At 48.1% G+C, this 19,025-nt stretch overlaps 1 protein-coding gene and 1 long non-coding RNA gene across 4 annotated transcripts in view; one reads left to right on the forward strand and one right to left on the reverse strand.

Moving 5' to 3' along the window:
- Positions 1-19,025, reverse strand: part of LOC121016794 (uncharacterized) — a 112,710-nt gene that overhangs the window by 50,172 nt on the left and 43,513 nt on the right. The gene's annotated exons all lie outside the window — the stretch shown is intronic.
- The window catches only part of FAM107A (family with sequence similarity 107 member A), a 54,990-nt gene that overhangs the window by 30,315 nt on the left and 5,650 nt on the right, over positions 1-19,025 (forward strand). Inside the window, exon 2 of one of the 3 annotated variants that reach the window (XM_040454622.1) lies at positions 584-647. In XM_040454622.1, coding sequence (XP_040310556.1) covers positions 584-647 — 64 coding nt within the window. Of the gene's footprint in view, positions 1-583; positions 648-2,574; positions 2,702-11,142; positions 11,313-19,025 lie in introns of those variants that run through there. The other 2 variants (XM_040454623.1, XM_040454624.1) reach the window with 2 other exon arrangements.

The raw sequence follows: 19,025 nt of genomic DNA on the forward strand, positions 1-19,025 counted from the left end.
GGTCATCAAAAACAAAGAAAGTCTGAAAAGCCATTAGAGCCAAGAGGAGCCTAAGGAGACATGACAACTCAATATAACGTGGTGTCTTGGATAGGATCCTGGAACAGAAAAACGACAGTAGGTAAAAACTAAGGAAATCTGAATAATGTATGGACTTCAGTTGATAATAATATATTGATATTAGCTCAATAATTGTAACACACCTGCCACCCTACATACATGTACATCGACATACATATAAGATGTTAACAGAATGATTGGATGCATGATGTAAGGAACTCTCTATACTATCTTCTCAGTTTTTTCCTAAATCTATAGCTGTTCTTCAAAAAATTAACTTTTTTAAAAGAGCATGTCTTATAAATGTCCCTCAACATGTGTGCATGTGCGTGTGTGGACACACACACATTTGCACACGCACACACACACTCCAAGGACTATAGTAATTTGTTTCTCTGGAGAGGACTTCAACCTTGATCAGTCCCTCCTGTGGGAACTCAGCAACCCTATGAATATCACTTCATTCCTCCCCTGCCAGGGAAGAGAGGGTCCTCACCTCTACCTACTTTCTTTCTGTTCACAGAAAGAATACTCTCCTCAGGCCATATTTCATCATGAAAATGAGAAGCAGAGACTAAATGGCCAAGGTAAGTCAGACCCACCTAGAATTCCTCAGGGATGCAACCTAAATTAATCCTTCTTTCTGCTCTTTAAAAGCACATTACTTCATCACAATTTTCCTGAATCCTCACCTTATTCAACAGCTGTCTTTGCTTCCCCTCCACAGCAAAGTTTTGTCATCCCCTGGGTTCCAATTCCAGCTCCATTACTAACTAGTTATGTGATTGTGGGCAAGTCACTTGAGACTTATTTTTCTTATCTCTAAAAGGAGCATAACCATACTTGATCAAAGAGTGGATTAAAGGAGATGAATAATAACTCATATATAATTTCATCCTCTAAAGAATGGATATGGAATAGTCAATAGTAAATATCTGTAATCGTGCCTGGCACTCATGGTGGTTGGTTGTGGATGAGGCATATGACCAATCTGACCAATCAGTGACGTCCCCAAAGATCAAAGTGCGTCACTTGGATCCTTGGGACCCCGGGTGGTGACAAAGGAGCAGAGAAGTACAGAAATCTCCAAGTCCCAACAGAAGCTGGGCTTGGGAAGTGGCAAAGGACCGGCCAGAGAGCACTTGGCTGGCAGCTGGTCTAGGGGGCACCAAGGCTAGAGAGGACACAGGGGCACAGGGAGACGGTACCATGTGATAGAGGCTCCCACAGCCAGCTCGAGATTCCCTGGCCCACACAGGCACAGCTTTGAACAGAGGCCATCTGGTACTCTGGACAGCTCCAGGGGTCTGTAGATTTCAGGGGCACTGGTTTTGTGGGTGGAGAACTGGATTGAGTCTTGGTTCCTCCAACTAGCTGTGTGAGCACGAGCAAGCCACCTCACCTTCCAGAGCCCCAATGTCTTCATCTCCAAACTGGAAATAATACCTACCCTTCAGTACTTTTATGAAGAGTAAATGAGATAACAGAGGGGTAGTAGAGCAGGGTGGCCCATGTCTGGGGTCAAAATACCTGAGTTTGTGTTCCAGCTCCACACTGTGTGATCCCAGATAAATTGCTTAACCTCTCTGAGCCTCAGTATCCTCATCTGTAAAATTGGAAGGCTAATAGACCCTAATTCACAGGGTTGTGAAGATAGAATGAAAGAGGACATGAAGCACACAATAAACAGTAGTTTTTATTTTAGAAGGAACTTAGCACAGCACCAGACAGAGTAGATAATTAAAATTGTCAGTTTCTTATATCTTCCAAATCTCCACTTTTGGACTCCTTTGGTTGGTCCTCCCATCTCTGGCTGTTAAAGGGATTGTACGAATTGGGGAAAATCAATCTTGTGGAGCCCTACCACAACCTTCCTCCTACAGTAAAGGCCCCTGCTTCTCAGTGCCACTCACCCTAGGATACTTTTTAAAAGTATATATATATATATATATATATATATATATATATATATATATATCAGTATATAGTGTTTGTTCTTTGCCAGCCACTGTTCTAAGATTATATGTAATACATATAATCATATACTGTAGATGTATAATCTCATATCTCACAACCTTGTGAGATAAGTACTGTGGCTATTCCCATTTTACAGGTGAGAAAACTGTGGCTCTGCGAGGGTAGGTAATTAAATGGTGGAGTCACACAGTTATAAGCTGGTGGCGCTAGGACGTGATCCCAGGGTGCCACTTCAGAAACGCACACCTGCTTGTAGTGTTCCAGGAGGCCAGCGGCCAGGGAAATGGAGAAGCGTGAGTGGGAGACCAAGGCTAGAAATCAGGATATAGGCTCTCCTTGGGCCCCAGACCCTGACCCGCGCCCTGCCCACTGCGTGCGCGGGATACCTGCCCTTGCCCCAGAGCTCTGTCCCTCCCTCGGCGGCGCCTCCTCGCCGGACGCTGCGGCCGCCGTGGTAACTCGATCCGCGGCTGGGTTTGGGCCTCGGTTCGCGTCACCGGCGCGGAGACACTCCGGCCCCCGGAGTAGTATCCGCCGCTGCGCTGCGGCTCGCAGTGCCGGCACTGCAGTCGGGCGCGCGGGCGCATGGCGCAGAGGCTGGGCGAGCGGGCACGGGGCCCCGCCGAGGCCACCGGGCTCTACCGGGCCGTGCTGCTCAGGTCGGGTAAGTGAGGGCAAGGCCACCCCACCTCGTGCACTCAGCGAGGACAGTCGGGCGCCCAGCCTGGCCATCCCGCCGCCGGGCACCTCCGTCCTTCTTCACTTCTCTGCCTTCCTCCCTCGTTTCATTCGTTTAAATTACTTTTGTTTTCCTTTCATTCCTTCTTTCCCTCCCACATTCTTCCCTTTGGGGACCTACGCGTAGATTCATTCCTATGTGTGAGCACGCGTGCGCGCCCGCCCAAACACACGCACTCGTTTTCCCAACTGTTTAAGTCCCGCAACGTTCCACCCCCTGGCGGGTCTCTTAAGCGCGCGAAGGGGGTGGAGGCGTGGGAGAGTGGAAAATGGGTGAGACCGGGGTAGCCCGCCGCCCCGCATGAAGAAGCACAGAGGCATAGCCGCTGGTGACGTCCAGCGAGGTATCCCACTGGCGGGCGAAGGGCAGGAGAGAGCCAAGGGAGGGGAAGGTGAGAAAGCGGTTTTCTCTATATATGCGCGTAAAGAGAAAAACATGTAGAAGGAAACACACGGGTGGTTATTTTCAAGGATAAACGTTGGATGACAAGGCTTTGGGGTTTTTTTTCTCTTTCTCCTATTTGTCTTTTTGTTTACTTATTTGCAATAAGCACATACTACTTTCCTACCCAGAACGATAAGAGATTTTTGTTATTTAGGAAAATGAAACAAACGTGGTATACGGTCACTGTAAAAATAATTTGGAAAACCAGAGACGTAGAAAAAAGAAAAGCATTGCCGGCAGTGAGCGTTCGGAGCGTTTCCTTCCAGATTTGTGCTTGGAAAGAGGTTTAGGGAAGGTGAAAATCGGGCCCGAACGTGGTCCCTGCCAGCTGGGGGTACGGGAATAGAAAGTGTCAAGGGACTCGGGCTCACGGGACAGCCACGATCGGCCATGGGCAAGGAGCACGCCCCCACCCAGTAGTCCTGCCCGCAGACCCCTGGAGCCGAAGGTGCGAGGCGAGCCGTTGGCGGGAGCTTCTGCCCCAGCCCGACGTCCGTTCTGGGACTGACTGCCCTTCTTACTCAGCCTGGCTCCGCCCCCGGGAGTTCCCCACGAGGAGCTACTGCTGGGGACACTGAAACAACGGTTCTCTTAAGTCCAAAAGCAAGAACTGGCCAAGACTTCAGGACTAGCGGCGCCTTCCTGGGGGGGAGCGTCTTAAATCTGGCTGAGCTGGGGCAGGCGGAAAGGGAGGAGCTCTGTAATGAGATGAATCTGATTGCAAATCAGAGCACCTCTCCTAAGTGTTCCCAGCCAGTTCCTGTCTTCTCACAAAGATGAGGAGGGGCTGTCTAATCTGAAGACCCTGAATTCCCTCTAACCTGGAGCCGCAGCCATTAGCCTCATTCCAAAAGCAGCATCTTTCACCTGCAACCTATTCAGAATAGCAGGCATATCAGAGTCATTTCAGGGGCCACATGCTTGCCCAAGCCACACACAGCTACAAGCCAGGGAGGGAGCAAGGCCTTGGACTGGGGCCTCATGGAAGGAGCATTTATTTTGTGCTAAACACTGCTGGCTCATTCTGTCTTAATAAACCCTATAAGGTCACTGCTGATTGTCATCCCCATTTAACAGATGAGGAGACTGAGCCTCAAAGGGGTTAAGCAGCTTGCCCACGGTCCTAAGAGAACTTTGCTGTCCACTATGGGGTAGAAAACACATGCGAACCTAGTCCCATCTATGCCACAGTTTGCACACCTCCTGAGACTAGTAATAATGATAGCAAATGATGTTGGCCACTTGTTATTGCCACTCTCTTTGCCAAATGCTGTATATCTGTCATCTCGTCAACTTGATTCATTTATTCCTCCAACCAATATTTACTGACCACTATTACGCACTAGCCCTATGCAAGGCACAGGGATGTACTCATAAATGCAACAGATATGTCCCTCCTCTCAGGGAGGTAAATAGTATTAACTCCTGTTTTAAACGTGAGGAAACTTAGGCTCAGAAGATATCATGACTTGTCTGAAGTCACACAGCCAATCAGGGGTGGAGCTGAGATTCAACCCCAGGGCCATGTGCCTGTAGAAGCGCTACTCTGGTTGTCTCGTACAAGGAAAAGTAAGAAGTAAGAGTTGGGGTGAGGATCTAACTGGGGCATTTAGTGATAGGCAAGAAGAGCTCCCCTCCTTTAGACGTCCCCAAGGATGGGATCATAGAGTCAAACCCAAGATGGTAGCCATCTTCGTTTACAGTAGCCTCAAGTCCTATGCACCAAGTAATATAACACTTTTAGAAAATTTTTCATCACAAATTATTTAAAATAATTTTTTAACGGTAGAGTAATACATGTTCACCATTAATATTTTGAGAAATTGAGAATAACAAAGGGGAAGTTTTATCCACAATCCCACTAACCATAAGCAGCTACTTATAACATTTGGAGATGTCTCCTTCCTATCTTTGCTATGCATAGTGTGTGCCTGTCTTACATTGTTTTACATCACTGAGGTTGTACCAACTCTAGTATTTTTTTTCCTTATTTAAAAAAAATTTTTTTTTCAACGTTTATTTATTTTTGGGACAGAGAGAGACAGAGCATGAACGGGGGAGGGGCAGAGAGAGAGGGAGACACAGAATCGGAAACAGGCTCCAGGCTCCGAGCCATCAGCCCAGAGCCCGACGCGGGGCTCGAACTCACGGACTGTGAGATCGTGACCTGGCTGAAGTCGGATGCTTAACCGACTGCGCCACCCAGGCGCCCCTTTTTCCTTATTTTTTGATGGTTATTTTTAGAGAGAGAGACAGAGACAGAGTGTGAGTGGGGGAGGGGCGGAGAAAGAGGGAGACACAGAATCCGAAGCAGGCTCCAGGCTCTGAGCTGTCAGCACAGAACCTGATGCGGGGCTCAAACTCACAAACCATGAGATCGTGACTGAAATTGGTCGCTTAACCAACTGAGCCACCCAGGCACCCCTGCCAACTCTAGTCTTCAATCCCACTTTTTTCACGTGGATTAAAATCCTTTTGTTTTTATTTTTTAATGTTTATTTATTTTGGGGGGGGGGGGGCAGAGAGAGAGAATCCCAAGGAGGCTCCATGCCGTCCGCGCAAACCCATCGTGGGACTCCATCTCATGAACTGAACCATGAGATCAGGACCTGAGCCAAAATCAAGAGTCGACACTTAACCGACTGAGCCACCCAGGCACCCAAAATCTTTTTGCTTCTAAATGGATTATCAGGGGCGCCTGGGTGGCGCAGTCGGTTAAGCGTCCGACTTCAGCCAGGTCACGATCTCGCGGTCCGTGAGTTCGAGCCCCGCGTCGGGCTCTGGGCTGATGGCTCAGAGCCTGGAGCCTGTTTCCGATTCTGTGTCTCCCTCTCTCTCTGCCCCTCCCCCGTTCATGCTCTGTCTCTCTCTGTCCCAAAAATAAAAAAAAAATAATAATAATAAATGGATTATCAAAGTAACAGCTACCACTTTGGAGCCCAGACTCTGTGACAGTCAGTGTGAAGGGCCTCCCATGCTGTAGCTCCTTTATTCCTCACAAGACTGTCTGCCCCATATCAGAGATGAGGAAACAAGAAGCTGAAGATCACCTAGCTGTCCAACAGTAGAGCGAGGAACAGTGTCTGTATCGACACCACAGCCCATGCTCTTAACCACTGAGCTGGAAGAGTCACCTTTGGGGAATAACTCACGCTTGGCCATACCTGGTAAGCTGGGCAGTGCTGTAGTAAAGGCCCACTTGAGGTTCATTACCTACATCCTACCTGGAGCTCAGGCCAGGTTCCTAGCAGGGAGGGAGGTATCTCTCTGCAGCAGGGACAGAGGGACACTACTCCAGGTGCCTGTGGATATCAGCCACTGTGCTTCTTCCCTGCAGCCAGAGAGGGCAGCCATAGCCTCCGTCCCTGCCTGCCAGGCAGGGTTGCAAACTAAAATACAGGATGCCCAGTTACACTTAAACCTCACATACACAATGAATAATATTTTAGTGTAAATATAATCCAACGATTGTATGGATATGCTTATACTAAAACCTTATTCGTTGCTTATCTGAAATTCAAGTCTCACTGAGCATACTGCATTTTTATTTGCTACATCTGGGAACCCCAAACCAGCAGTCATAGAAGTTTGCTTGGCTTGACAAGCTATCGTCTGCCCAGGGACCTCTCTCTACACACACACACACACACACACACACACACACACACACACACACTCCTCTCCCCATCCCTAGATATGCTGTCCTCCTTTTATCTGGCTACAAGTGAGTGAAAATGGAGATGGGGGGCACCCCAGGACCCCTCTGCAGCTAAGAGACCAGATTCGCCATGCCTAACCGCAGCTGAGTGGAGAGCCAGCTTTTTGAAACAAAACTTAGTTTTTCCCCACTCCCTGGTGCTTTCCTGTTTGCACACTTGAAATCCCTCCACCGGGTAAATTCTTCCTGGTTTAAACTTGTTGTAAAGGCAACTCTCATTCCTTTTATAATCTCTCCGTGGATCCCATGACAAGTTTTTCTGCCAATACAGTCTCTCCCCCCACTCTGTGTCCTTTCAGCCGAGTGTTGGGGTGGGGAAGAGGTTGGATCCTAAGGTTGTTTTGTGGGTGGCTTCTCAGAAACCTCATTGAGGCCTTGAAAAGGGACCCTGGAGATTTAGACTGAATACAGGGCCGAGGAGGAAGTTTTGAGTTGCCATGGGAACTTCTTGTCTGATGTTTGTGCGCCCAGATAAGCTGCTCCAGGCGCCTGTGAGCTTGGAGAAAGGGGAGAAAAAATGAAATGAAAGATGTTTTTGGAGGCGGCTTCTTCTTCTTCTTCTTTTTTTTTTAATGCAAGCTGCAGCCGCAGCCCACTATGGATGCAGGAACATTCCCCAGCTCCCACTCCTGACTGCCTCTCCAGGTCTTCACCATCTCCCTTCCTTTTGGCTCCTCTAAGTTCCCAAGAAGACAAACTTCAAAGGGACAAGAAGGGAGTGTGGGAGGGGTGTGTTCAACCTCTGGGATCCCCCTTCAGCTCTAGTGGGGCCAAGCAAGAACTCTGACCTCCAGGCCCCTGGCGTTCCAGAGTCCATCCTTTTGGGAGAATGGGAAGGTCCCCAGGGAAAGCTCCACCAACCAAGGCAGGAGGCAACAAGTGGGGCTGAATTTGGCCATTACCTGGAGTAAACTCCTAAAAGGCTCATTTGCCCAGAAGGCCTCTGTTTTCCAATATGCACAATGGACATGACTGAACCAGATGGGAACCATAACTATAGTTGGCTGGCAAAGGTTGCTCTTCCTCAAATTTTTAATCTTTATTGTTTTCTGGTAGCAAATGCAATGCCTGCTTTGTTTTTGTTTTTATTTTTAAGTTCATTTTTATTTATTTTGAGAGAGAGATAGAGAGCAAGAGGGGGAGGGGCAGAGAGAGAGGGAGAGAGAGAGAATCTCAAGTAGGCTCCATGCTGTCAGTGCGGCTGTCAAACTGTGATATCATGACCTGAGCCACAGCCAAGAGGCAGGCACTTAACCGACTGAGCCACTCAGGCACCCCAAGTTTAGTTTTGTTTTTAAGCCACAAACATTACAGAAATATTGTGACTAAAGGAGAAGGGCCTGTAATATTATGCTGTAGGATAGTGGTTCTCAAACTCCCAGCTATAAACAAACCCCCAGGGGGACATGTTAAAAATCCAGATTTTAGTGGACCCCTCCCTCATAGGTTCTAATACATCAGTCCAGGAGCGTGGCCCATTTTGATTCCATTTTAACACTCATTTGACAAATAATGGCTAGTAATGACATTTGAGATACATTGATCTAGAACTGACCACTTTTAACAGTTCAGGATATATGCCTCTAGATTGGTCCTCTACTAAAAGGTACTATACTAACTTTTTTATCTTGAAAAAAAAAAGGGAGGGGAAGAATCATTCTATATGTGATTTTGAAGTTTGATTTTTCACCAAACATGTACCAGACATCTTTTTAAGTCAATAAATAGACATGCTATTGACTGCATCCTGTTATGCAGTATAGCATCATTTCTTACTGATGGGTGTGGCTTGGGAAATGGTAGCTGTTGATCTCATAAACAGTAACACACACACACACACACACACACACACACACACACACATCAAGATGGTACTACAACAAGCTCAGAAGTATCAATGTCTTTGGTATCTATAAGTCAACAATAGTTATTGAGCACCTTGGTACTAAGACAGGAATACTAAGAAGGATAAGGTGAGGCCTCAGCCATCAGCCTGGCAGTCTGGTGGGTGAGCCTGGTGGGTTTTTACACAGGCTGGATTGTGAGAAGAGCTTTACTGGAAGATGTATAAGAATGGCGGAAAATGGTGCCCAACCTCGGCCAATGCCTGCCCAGCTCTCCTTGGCTTTCCATTGCTCTGAAGCTGCCATCAGAGTCTTCCAATAAAGGGAAAAGAAAGTGGAGATGAAGGTCATTACTGGCACGGGGACTCTCAGAGTCTGCTCCTCTGGAGTAAGCTGGATGAGGGGGTTCTGTCTTCTCCAAGGGGTAAGCAGAAGCTGTCAGCTCCCCAGGATCCCTCCTATTTCCCCACTGTCAGAGGGCACTGAGATTGGTTCAAATAATCCACCATGGGCCCTGGGAAATGCCCAGAAGAGTCTTTTGCACAGCAGAACACCATGTGGCAGCCAAGAGTGGTTTGGCAAGAATTTAGTGGTAGTCTTTCACCCATCAGAATTTAGTGAAATTAAGCCGAGGCAGGATGGGAAGCTGGGGGAGGCTACCATTCAAAGTACTTCAAGAGAAGCAGAATTTAGGAAGAAGGAACAAAAAGGAACACATGTTGTTTCTAGAAAATTGTTTTACACCCAAGAATTGGTGACCCTCCAAGTTGAAGAGGCTCCAGGATGGCCAGCTTGCTCAAGGCTCCCAGGCCAGGCACAGCCCACCCCCTGCCTCCCTGTCCAGCCCCATGTCCCCCCTCATGCCAACACTCCATCCCCAACAGCCTTCCTCCACCATATCGGGTTCATTCCCACCCTGGGGCCTTTCCACTGGCTCTTCCCACTCCCTGGAATGCTCTTGTATGGGAACAGACATCATGTTGCTGACTCCTTCTCATCACCCAGCCTCCCTAAAAGGTCATTTCCTCAGTGTCCACCCTTCCCCAGCTCAGCCCCTCCCTTTCACTTCACCCAGTCTTACTTTCAGCCTGGCATTCATTACAGGTCAAAGTTTCTTGTTTGTCTCCTTATTTTTTGTCTGGCTCCCCACACCCGTAAATGCAGGTTACCTAAGCCCTAGGATATCATTCACACCATAGCTCCAGCACTTGGAACACTGCCAGGAACACAGTAGGCACTCAATAAATGTCGGTTAAATTACTAACATAGGCCAAAAAAGACACAGGTTGTCTTCTGAATGTTCCTGTCCGTGGTTGATGTACGTCCTGGGCCTTATGGCCTTCCAGCCAACCAAGACCCTTCCCGAGGAGGTAAATGTGGGAAGAGAGCCGAGTTTAACTGGCACATGCCAGCTTCCTCACTAGGGGACTAAGGATGATGACAAAACTAGAAAACCCTTCCAAATGTTCAAGTGAACACCAGTTCTGAAATCAGGAGAATGTTTCCATTATCTGTATGCACCCGGGGCAGCCTTCAGCATTTCCATGTGTTCTAGGTGGGCAGAACATTCCCACGTTCACACACTGAGCCAAGATCTACGGAGCACAGCTTCGGCCAGGCATGATGCCACCCACATGCTGGGGCCCTGGCCTCGGGTCACATAGGGCCCAGCCATCTCTGCAGGAAAAGTCCTGTCTCCTGAGCACTGACTACATGGTTTCACTAATGTTATTTCACTACCTTATCTCCCAACCACCAGGCTATTCTCCACATCTGACAAACACAGAAATGAATGAGGTCCGCTGAGTGGCTGCCGACAGGGCTGGTGCCTGAGCCCAGTGGGGCTGACAGAAGGGGCTGCTCGGGCCCAGAGCCCATCAACGTCCGTTATCCACACACTCACAACTGTGCATGGTGGCCCTGTTGCTCCTCTCTGAGGCTCAGATGGAGCTCAGAGTAAGGAGTACAGGACTCGTCTGGAGATTCTGACCCATCAGTGAAAGACCCCGAGCTGACCCAGTGTAGTCTCCCCCTCCCTTCACACCTCAGAGCCCGTGCTCTCTGGCCACTGCAGCAGGAAGCTTGGCCCTCCCTCCCTCCCGGGGCCAAGTGCTGGAATGCATTCTTGCTGACCCTCCCATTAGGAACAGGGGAAATGCCTCTCTGAGAGCCGCCTAGCTCAGACAAAGCTTGGCATGTCCCTTACTCCTCAGCAGTCTGACAAAATAGGTATTTATTTGTGCCTCTGGAGCGTGTGGCTTGGCCACGGTGTTCCGCATTGTGGAAGTGGCCACGCACCAAGTGAAATATCTGTTACTATAGTAACAGTTCCTTTTTATTGATACCAGAATAAACAGGAATGCAAAGCTGCCTCACTCACTCGTTGGCACGTTGCAGCCGCCTGCGATCCCCAGGGGTTTAAGAACCGCCCTTCAGAGGCGGCCCTCCGTGCTAGCCTGGGACTTCCCAGTGGAGCGAGGGACCCAGCCACACTGCTCCCGAGGTCCCTTCCTGAAGACGCAACTGAGAAGTAAGACCATCTCTCTTCTGTTTCACGGGCTGTCGAGCTGGGTGCAGTGTGGGAGGAGGTGCAAGGGAAGGAGGGCTGTGGAGCAGCCTGTCAGGGGAGCTGAGCTGTCTGAGCTTGGGTCCCGGCCTGTGTCCCCCACCCAAGTCCACTACCACATAGTAGAGCGGTTTTAATCCTCCTCATTACTGAAAGACAAAAGGCCAGAGTGCTGCAGGGCACAAGTGAGAGAAGACACGTCTTGGCATCAGACAGCTCTAGGCTTAGATTCTAGCTCCTTCGTTTACTGGCTGTGTGATTTGGGGAAATTAGATGGCCTCTCCCAGCCTCAATTTCTTCATCTATGAAAAGGAGTAACAATAGTACCCGCCTCCTCAGTCTGCGGTGAGAATGTTATGAGATATGGCTGTGAGGGGCTTAGCAGGGTATGTGACACATGGTGCACGTTAACATGTGAACTGCCTGCCTTTCCGGGAAACTTGGCTTTAGCACTTTGCAAAAGAGGCAAGTCTGAGATTGCTGGAAATCAGGGGCTACAGTGTATCAGTTTTTGGAAATGCTGCCAAACCTGGCTGGTCCCCCCCACACACACACACACACACCACTGCTGTGAGGCAGCACGGGGTACCTGTGTCTTCAGTGGCTTGGATCCTGAGTGGCTCTTAGCTCTGCGATGGTAAGTACCTGCCGGATCGTCCCCCTGGAGGCGTATTCCAAGTGGAATGGCTGGTGTCGTGCACTGGTGGGCTAGCAGGAATATCTGGTCTGCTGACACTTTTTCCTTGCATAACACACTGCACCAACCTTGCTAAGGACCTTCCATGGCCAGCTCTAGACTCCGCTATGGAATTGACTCAAAACCCTGAATGCCCACCCAGATCTTCTCCTCGCAAACTAGGAGGTCATAGTGGACCCAAGGCAAAATGTTTAGGACTTTTGAGCCATTTTCCCGTGGGGTGGGGAGATTGCATCCAAATGGACAAGTAGCTCTGATTCTAGGCATCGGCCACAGGCTTCTGGTGGATCTGGAGGTGGCTCCCATAAGCACTGTTCTTTGGTCGCTGACTGGTGAAATACAAATGGGCACTTTCCCTCTTGGGAGGGAAAAGAGCAAGAAGGGCTGGGAAATCTAGTGGCCAGGCTTATCATTCTCACTGAATGCCTCTTTCTCCTTTGCCAGTGGTTATTTAAAAAGTGCTCCTCTGTCCTTCCACCTCTTGAAATGTTGAACCAAGAAGGCCCCAGGTGTGTTCTGAATGGTCATGAGGAACCAGAGTGCGGGGAGGGCGGGTGGAGGAGTGAACACTGACCAACACCCCTAGTCCCCTCCTAAACAAAGACCAGCCCCTGGGCAGACAGACCTGTGCATTCTGGCTCCAGCTCAAAGCTGCTAGGACCGGGCTGGGGCTCCCCCAGTAAGTTTGTATTTCATTTGGGCTACGAGTTCTCCAGGTAGCAGGCCTCCATTTTCTCATCTATAAAGTGGGCTCACACTGCCTCTTCATTGGGTTTCTTGAGTATCCAGAAAGGGAAAAGGGATGTAAACCTGCTTTGTTAACTGAAAGACACTTTGTACCTGGATGACAACACAAGAGCATGGGAGAAAAAGCACTGAATCTGCAGTCTAAAGGTCCCATCTTTGCCATTTATTCTGTGTATCTTGAGACAAGTAGCTTGGCCTCTTTCAGCTTCAGTTTTCCTATCTACAAAATGGGAACAATAGCACAGTACCGCTGACTGCCTCCCGGGGCAATGATGAGGTCCAGATGCAGGTGAATGAGCCCTCACCAAATGTTTGCTGATCACAGCTCCCCTCAGGAAAGGAGAGCCACAGTTTGCCTTCTGTGAGCATCCCTCTGCCAGACGTGGGCCAACCACATCATGCGCATGACATCACTTCACCCTCCAAACAGCCCCACGAGTAGGTATTGCCATTCTCCCCCACTGAACAGAGGCTCAGAGAGGTTAAGGTATTTTCCCAAGGTCACACAGCAAGTAAGGGGAGCCTCCGTGATTCAAACCCAGTCTGTCTCCACCAAAACATTGCCTTAACCGTGCTGCTTTAGTGGCTCACATGTCATTTGTTATAACTGATGCCATCAGAGACAGAACCAGAGCCACAAGGGCAGAGAGGCAGAAGAAGAGGACATTAAAGCCTTCAACAGTTTGGTGGGCTGCAGGTCTCAGGATGACCTAGGAACTGAGTCTCCATCGCTGTCACTTCCCTTCAGTCTCTCCTCATTGCTCTTCCGTGGTCAGGGTGGGCACCATTGCTTGATTTCAAAGCCACCACGCTAACATTAGCCAGGCACGCCCCAGCAGTTGCTGAACTCACCCTGGGAGTAGTGAGTGATGCCAGTTGAGCCTTGCCTGGTGTGGGGCTGGTGTCCACAGAGCCCCTGGGGGAAAGCCGTGGGACCTCTTGGGTTATCAGCAGAACCAGGGAAGAACCAGGGAGAAGCTCCCCATCTCTCCCCTGACCTATTACTACCCGCTCCACCCTGCCCCCAGGGATGAAGTCAGTCCCCTAGTCTGAGGAGTAAGCAAGAATTACTTGCCCATCTTGTGGTCATGCAAGACACTCAATTTAACTGTCACCTACTGGGTGCATCTGCCCCTGCCCAGCTCAGCCAGTCTTCACAGCATCATGATTTTACAGAGGAGGAGGGTCCTCAAGTTTAAAGACCCATCCAAGGTCACACAGCTGCTAAGAACTATGACCTTAACCAGACCTACCCTTGATAACCAGGTCAGTCAGTCAGCTGAAATCATTCACGCCAAAGCGAACATTGATTTTTTTTTTTTTAACTCCACAGTTTACAAAGATGGTTGACTACTGGAATCACTTGGGGAGCTTTTTATAATACCAAAGGCCAAGCTGCCTCCCAGGCCAATTAAATTGGAATCCCTGGGGTGCAACTCATGCATTGGTATCTTTTTTTTAACATTTATTCATTTTTGGGGAGACAGAGAGAGACAGAGCACGAGTGGGGAAGGAGAAGAGAGAGAAGGAGACACAGAATCTGAAGCTGGCTCCAGGCTCTGAAATGATAGCACAGAGCCCGATGCGGGGCTCGAACTCACAAACTGTGAGATCATGACCTGAGCCGAAGTCAGACGTTTAACCCAACTAAGCCACCCAGGTGCCCCCAGGCATTGGTATCTTTAAAACTTCCCCTGATGAGGGTGTCTGGGTGGCTCAGTTGGTTAAGCGTCCAACTCTTGATTTTTGGCTCAGATCATGATCTCACGGTTTGTGAGATGAGCCCTGCATCAGGCTCTGCACTGACAGCGTGGAGCCTACTTGGAATTCTCTCTCCCCCTTCTCTCTGTTTCAAAATAAATAAACTTATAATAAATACAAAAATATAATATATTTTTATATTATATATATTATAATATAATAAATAAAAAAATAAATATATATTTGTTTATTTATTTTGTATATAAAGTTTATTTTATATATATTTATTTTATATATATATAAAGATGTGATGAAGTTTATATATATATATATATATATATATATAAACTTCATCACTATATATATAACTTCCTCTAGTGATGCCCATATGCAGCCAGGGTTAAGAGCCACTGATTGAATCAGTGCAGTTTTTAAAGAGGATGAGAAAGCTCCATCCAAGACTTGGACTGGGATTTATCAGTAGTAATCGTTGATAACAACTAATGGGATGGCCACCCTGTGCAATTCTGGGGGCTCCATTCCTAGTTTAATTTACAGGAGTGAGGCCCTAGAGTCGCACAGTGCACAACCTGCCTCACTGTATTTCGCTGCCCAGATAAGCAGCACTTACTGAGCCCTCAACTCTGTGCTAGGCACTCGCCAAGCACCATGCATGTATCCCCTCATTTATTTTGCAACAACGTCATGAAGAAGGGTGCTAAACAAGAGCAGCTGTTGCACCTTCTGGACTCTGCTCTTGTAGCAGAAAGCAGCCATATAGACAGTAAGGATCGAGTGGGCATGGCTGTGTTCCAGCGGTTGAATTTGGTCCAAACGCTTAGTTTGTGGACTCCTGCTGCAGAGGAGAGGTAAACTCGTCCAAGGCTAAGAAGAGGTAGAGCCAACATCCAAATCCAGGTCCACAAGGCTTCAGTGTCCATACACCTAAGCTTCATTCTGCATTTCTTTGACAACCACTGAAAGATATTCACTAGCCATTTAACTTTCTTCTCCATTAGCCTGTTCCTCTTCCTTTGGGTATTCATCTCTGTCTTTTCAGAGACCACCTAACACTCTGCCCCATCATGGCCACTTCCCTGAAAGTCTCTGATCTCTCAGGATCCCAGCTACCTGAGAGACCTGGCCAGAGCAGCCGTGGGATTGGACCCCCACCTCTGCTCCGGAGGCCCACCTGACCCCCAGGGCAACCAGTATTTTCTTGGCCTAGCATCTGGGCTTTGTTAAGCAGCCTCTGTTGTTCCAGCACCTATGTGAGGCTCTTCTACACGGGGGACTTCTTTTAATTAAACTAAAAGGCAGGCAGGCTATCTCAGCAGCTCTCTAAGCCCTGGAGGGCCCCCACACGTGTGTCCACAGATCTCACACGTGTCATTTCTGGAGCTGGGCACACTAACTGGAAAAGGCAGCTGTTTTTCCAGCCTGCATTCCCGCCTGAAGAACCAGCCACATCCTTCAGGATCCCCTGCCTGAACCACCACACTACTCTAGCCTCAGGAAGACACCATCCCCCACAGCTAAATGCTGATTTTCACTAAAAAAAAAAAAAAAAAAAAAAAAAAGCCTGGAGCTGGTCACTGGTTGGACCTGGGTGCAAGACTGGCTATAATAATATGCAGAGCCCCCTCTTCTAAGCAAGACTCAACCTAAAAGAGCCCTGCTGTTGCAGTAGGGCCTGGTGGGGGAGGGGGGGCAGCCAGCCCATTGGCTGGCTGATGACCTATGGGGTGAAGATTCTCAGCCTAGCCAATAAGATGTTTTTCCTCTGGAATTTAACAGGAGGGAAAGGCAGAGAGTGCCTGTTGGAAGTGAAAGAAACCAAAGTCGTACAAAAATTTCCCAAAACCTGCTGACAGTTTCCCCCCCGCCCCGACACCAGAGAGAGTGACCTTTTTAAAAATCGAATGAGATGCGATCTTTCCCTGACTTGAACCCACCCGTCCACCCTCACACCAAACACTCTCCCTGTCGCTCACTCACACCACTCCATGCACACTATGCTTTTTTGTTCCCCGAACAGACCAAGCTTGTTCAAGGTACATGAGTCACACATGCTGTTCCCTCTGCCCCAAACAGCCCCCCTCCTTCTTCTCAACCCTCAGATCTTAAATGTCACCTCCTCAGAGAGACCCTCCCTGTGCACCTGACTGAAGATGGGTTTTCCTGTTAGTCTCTATCCAGGCCCCCTGGTTCCTTCAGTGGGCTCCTGGCAATTTGCAATCATTTATTTTTACTGGTTTGTGTGTTTACTGTGTGCCTCCCTAATAGAATGTCCACTCTGGTAAAGCAGGAACTGGTGTTTGCTTAGTTCACCTCTGCGTGTCCAGTGTCTATCACCATACCTGGAAAATTGTAGGAACTCAAAATATATTGTAGAATAAATGAATGCTTTTATTGTGTCCTTTCTCCCTGGTCATTCCTGTTATGCAGGAGCTCTTGGTTTTGTGTACTTACTTTGTATCTGGCCACATTATTGAATGCTCTCATTGGTTCCAAATGCTTCTCTGTTAATCCACTTGGGAACTCTGGGTCAATAGTGATATCTTAAGCAAATTAATTTGCCCTCTCCTTTCCTAAAGTTATACAACTTATTTGTTTCCTGCTTTATGGCTTTGGTAACAGACAATAGAGTTCGTTATTTTAGAGATGGTGTGACTGATGAAAATTGTGGAGTTCTGGAAGGCTTGGCACACAAAGGGACAGAGGCAGGATGAATAGTCAAGGACCTACAGCAGTGTGGTGTGATAACAGCCTGTATAGGCTGAGAGCTGAGGACACAGGAAGTAAAGAGTAAAGCTGAAAACCGCTCAGATAAAGGGTTGGTGGGACTTGGGAACAGGAGTGGCAGCAGAAGGGGAAAAAATTCCTCGAATTGCAATCTGGAGCAAGGTGTTCTAAAGCATCAGCTCCCAGACAACTGAAACTCGCAGACTGAGAACATATCCACGTCTTTTAGGGGTGTCTGGCTGGCTCAGTCTGTACAGCATACGATTCTTGATCTTGGAGTCGTGAGCTCAAGCCCCACGTTGGGCACAGAGTTTACTTAAAAAAAAAAAAAAAAGGAAAACATCCACATTTTTAAAAGATGAGAGAGTTAATACGGCCAACTGTTTATTTTGTCAAGTATCTATTTTTAACTAACTTTCAAATACTACCACAACTTTCAAAAACCGAAGAGTTGGGAAGGACATAACCTGAAAACAAACAGCCTTATGAAAAAGAGAAGGGGAATTAATTAGCATCCTCATTTTAGAAACAGTTCTGAGAATGTGAATTCAAGAAAAAAAATTAACAGATATGTTTTTATGCTCTGACACTTCATCTGGCTACTTCCAAAATATCTTGTAACAATTAACACTTTTTCCAGTTTACACAGCACCTCAACAAACGTGGTCTCACTTAATCCTCTGAATAGCACCCTGAAATGGGTAATAATAGAAGTGCCAAACATGTGTCTGGCGAGCCACCGTTCGCAAAACATAATTTCCCCTTTGATGCCTATGCTCCCAGACATGTCGCCTTGCAATTTACACCCTATAAAAGCCCCTCCTCCTGTATTTTCCAACCCCACTGAGCTATTACCTACTTCCAGGCAGGTAATATGCACAAACCACCATCCCTATCTAATTCACTTGGAGAACTCCTGTTTGTCCATAAAACCCCACTCACCAGAGAATGGCTTTCATCCACTTCCCAGTGGGAGGGACAGTGAGAGAGAATTGAGGGTCTATCCCTAAGCAACATGGTGGTCCTCAAGAGAGGGGACTGAGCCTTGTGCGTGAAGAGGGAACACACTCCCCTTAATTGCCACATGAAAACCACATGACTTAAGGCACTGGGTCCCCAGGACCAACGTCTCTGAGACTCAGTTTCCTCATCTGTACAATCTCAAAAGTTTAATTGTCAATTACCAACATATTTACTGAGTACCTAGTACGTACCAGACCAGACACTACTAGGGCTTGGCATATAGTAGAGGCCCAACCTCAGGAAAGCAGGATTCATGAAGGGAGCAGAGCCAATGCCTCAATTTTCACTTTAATTACTACAAGAAGCTAACGTCCATGCCAGGACGTGTCATCCCATTGAGACATTTTTTTTAAGCTTTTTAAAGTTTACTTATTTGGTGGTGGAGGGGAGAACAAGCCGGGGAGGGGCAGAGAGAGAAAGAGAGAGAGAATCCCAAGCGGGATCTGTGCTAACAGCACAGAGCCCGATGAGAGGCTCAAACTCATGAACTGTGAGGTAATGAATGACCTGAGCCGAAACCAAGAGTTGGTCGCTTAACCAACTGAGCCACCCAGGTGTCCCCTGTTGAGACTTTTCCTTAAGAAGTCTTTCTCTGTCTCTCTGTCTCTGTCTCTGTCCCCCACTCTCTCTCTCTCTCACATGCACACACACGCACACACATGCACACACGCTTGCTTGGTTTTGGGCATTTCAAGGATACACAGCCAGCTTGTAGAGGAGGGAGCCCCTCTGCCTGAATTTCAGGTAAACTGACAAATTTTAAG

This window comes from Herpailurus yagouaroundi, unplaced genomic scaffold (genome assembly GCF_014898765.1).
Source record: "Herpailurus yagouaroundi ecotype Mexico unplaced genomic scaffold, PumYag 213, whole genome shotgun sequence".
Lineage (NCBI taxonomy): Eukaryota > Metazoa > Chordata > Mammalia > Carnivora > Felidae > Herpailurus > Herpailurus yagouaroundi.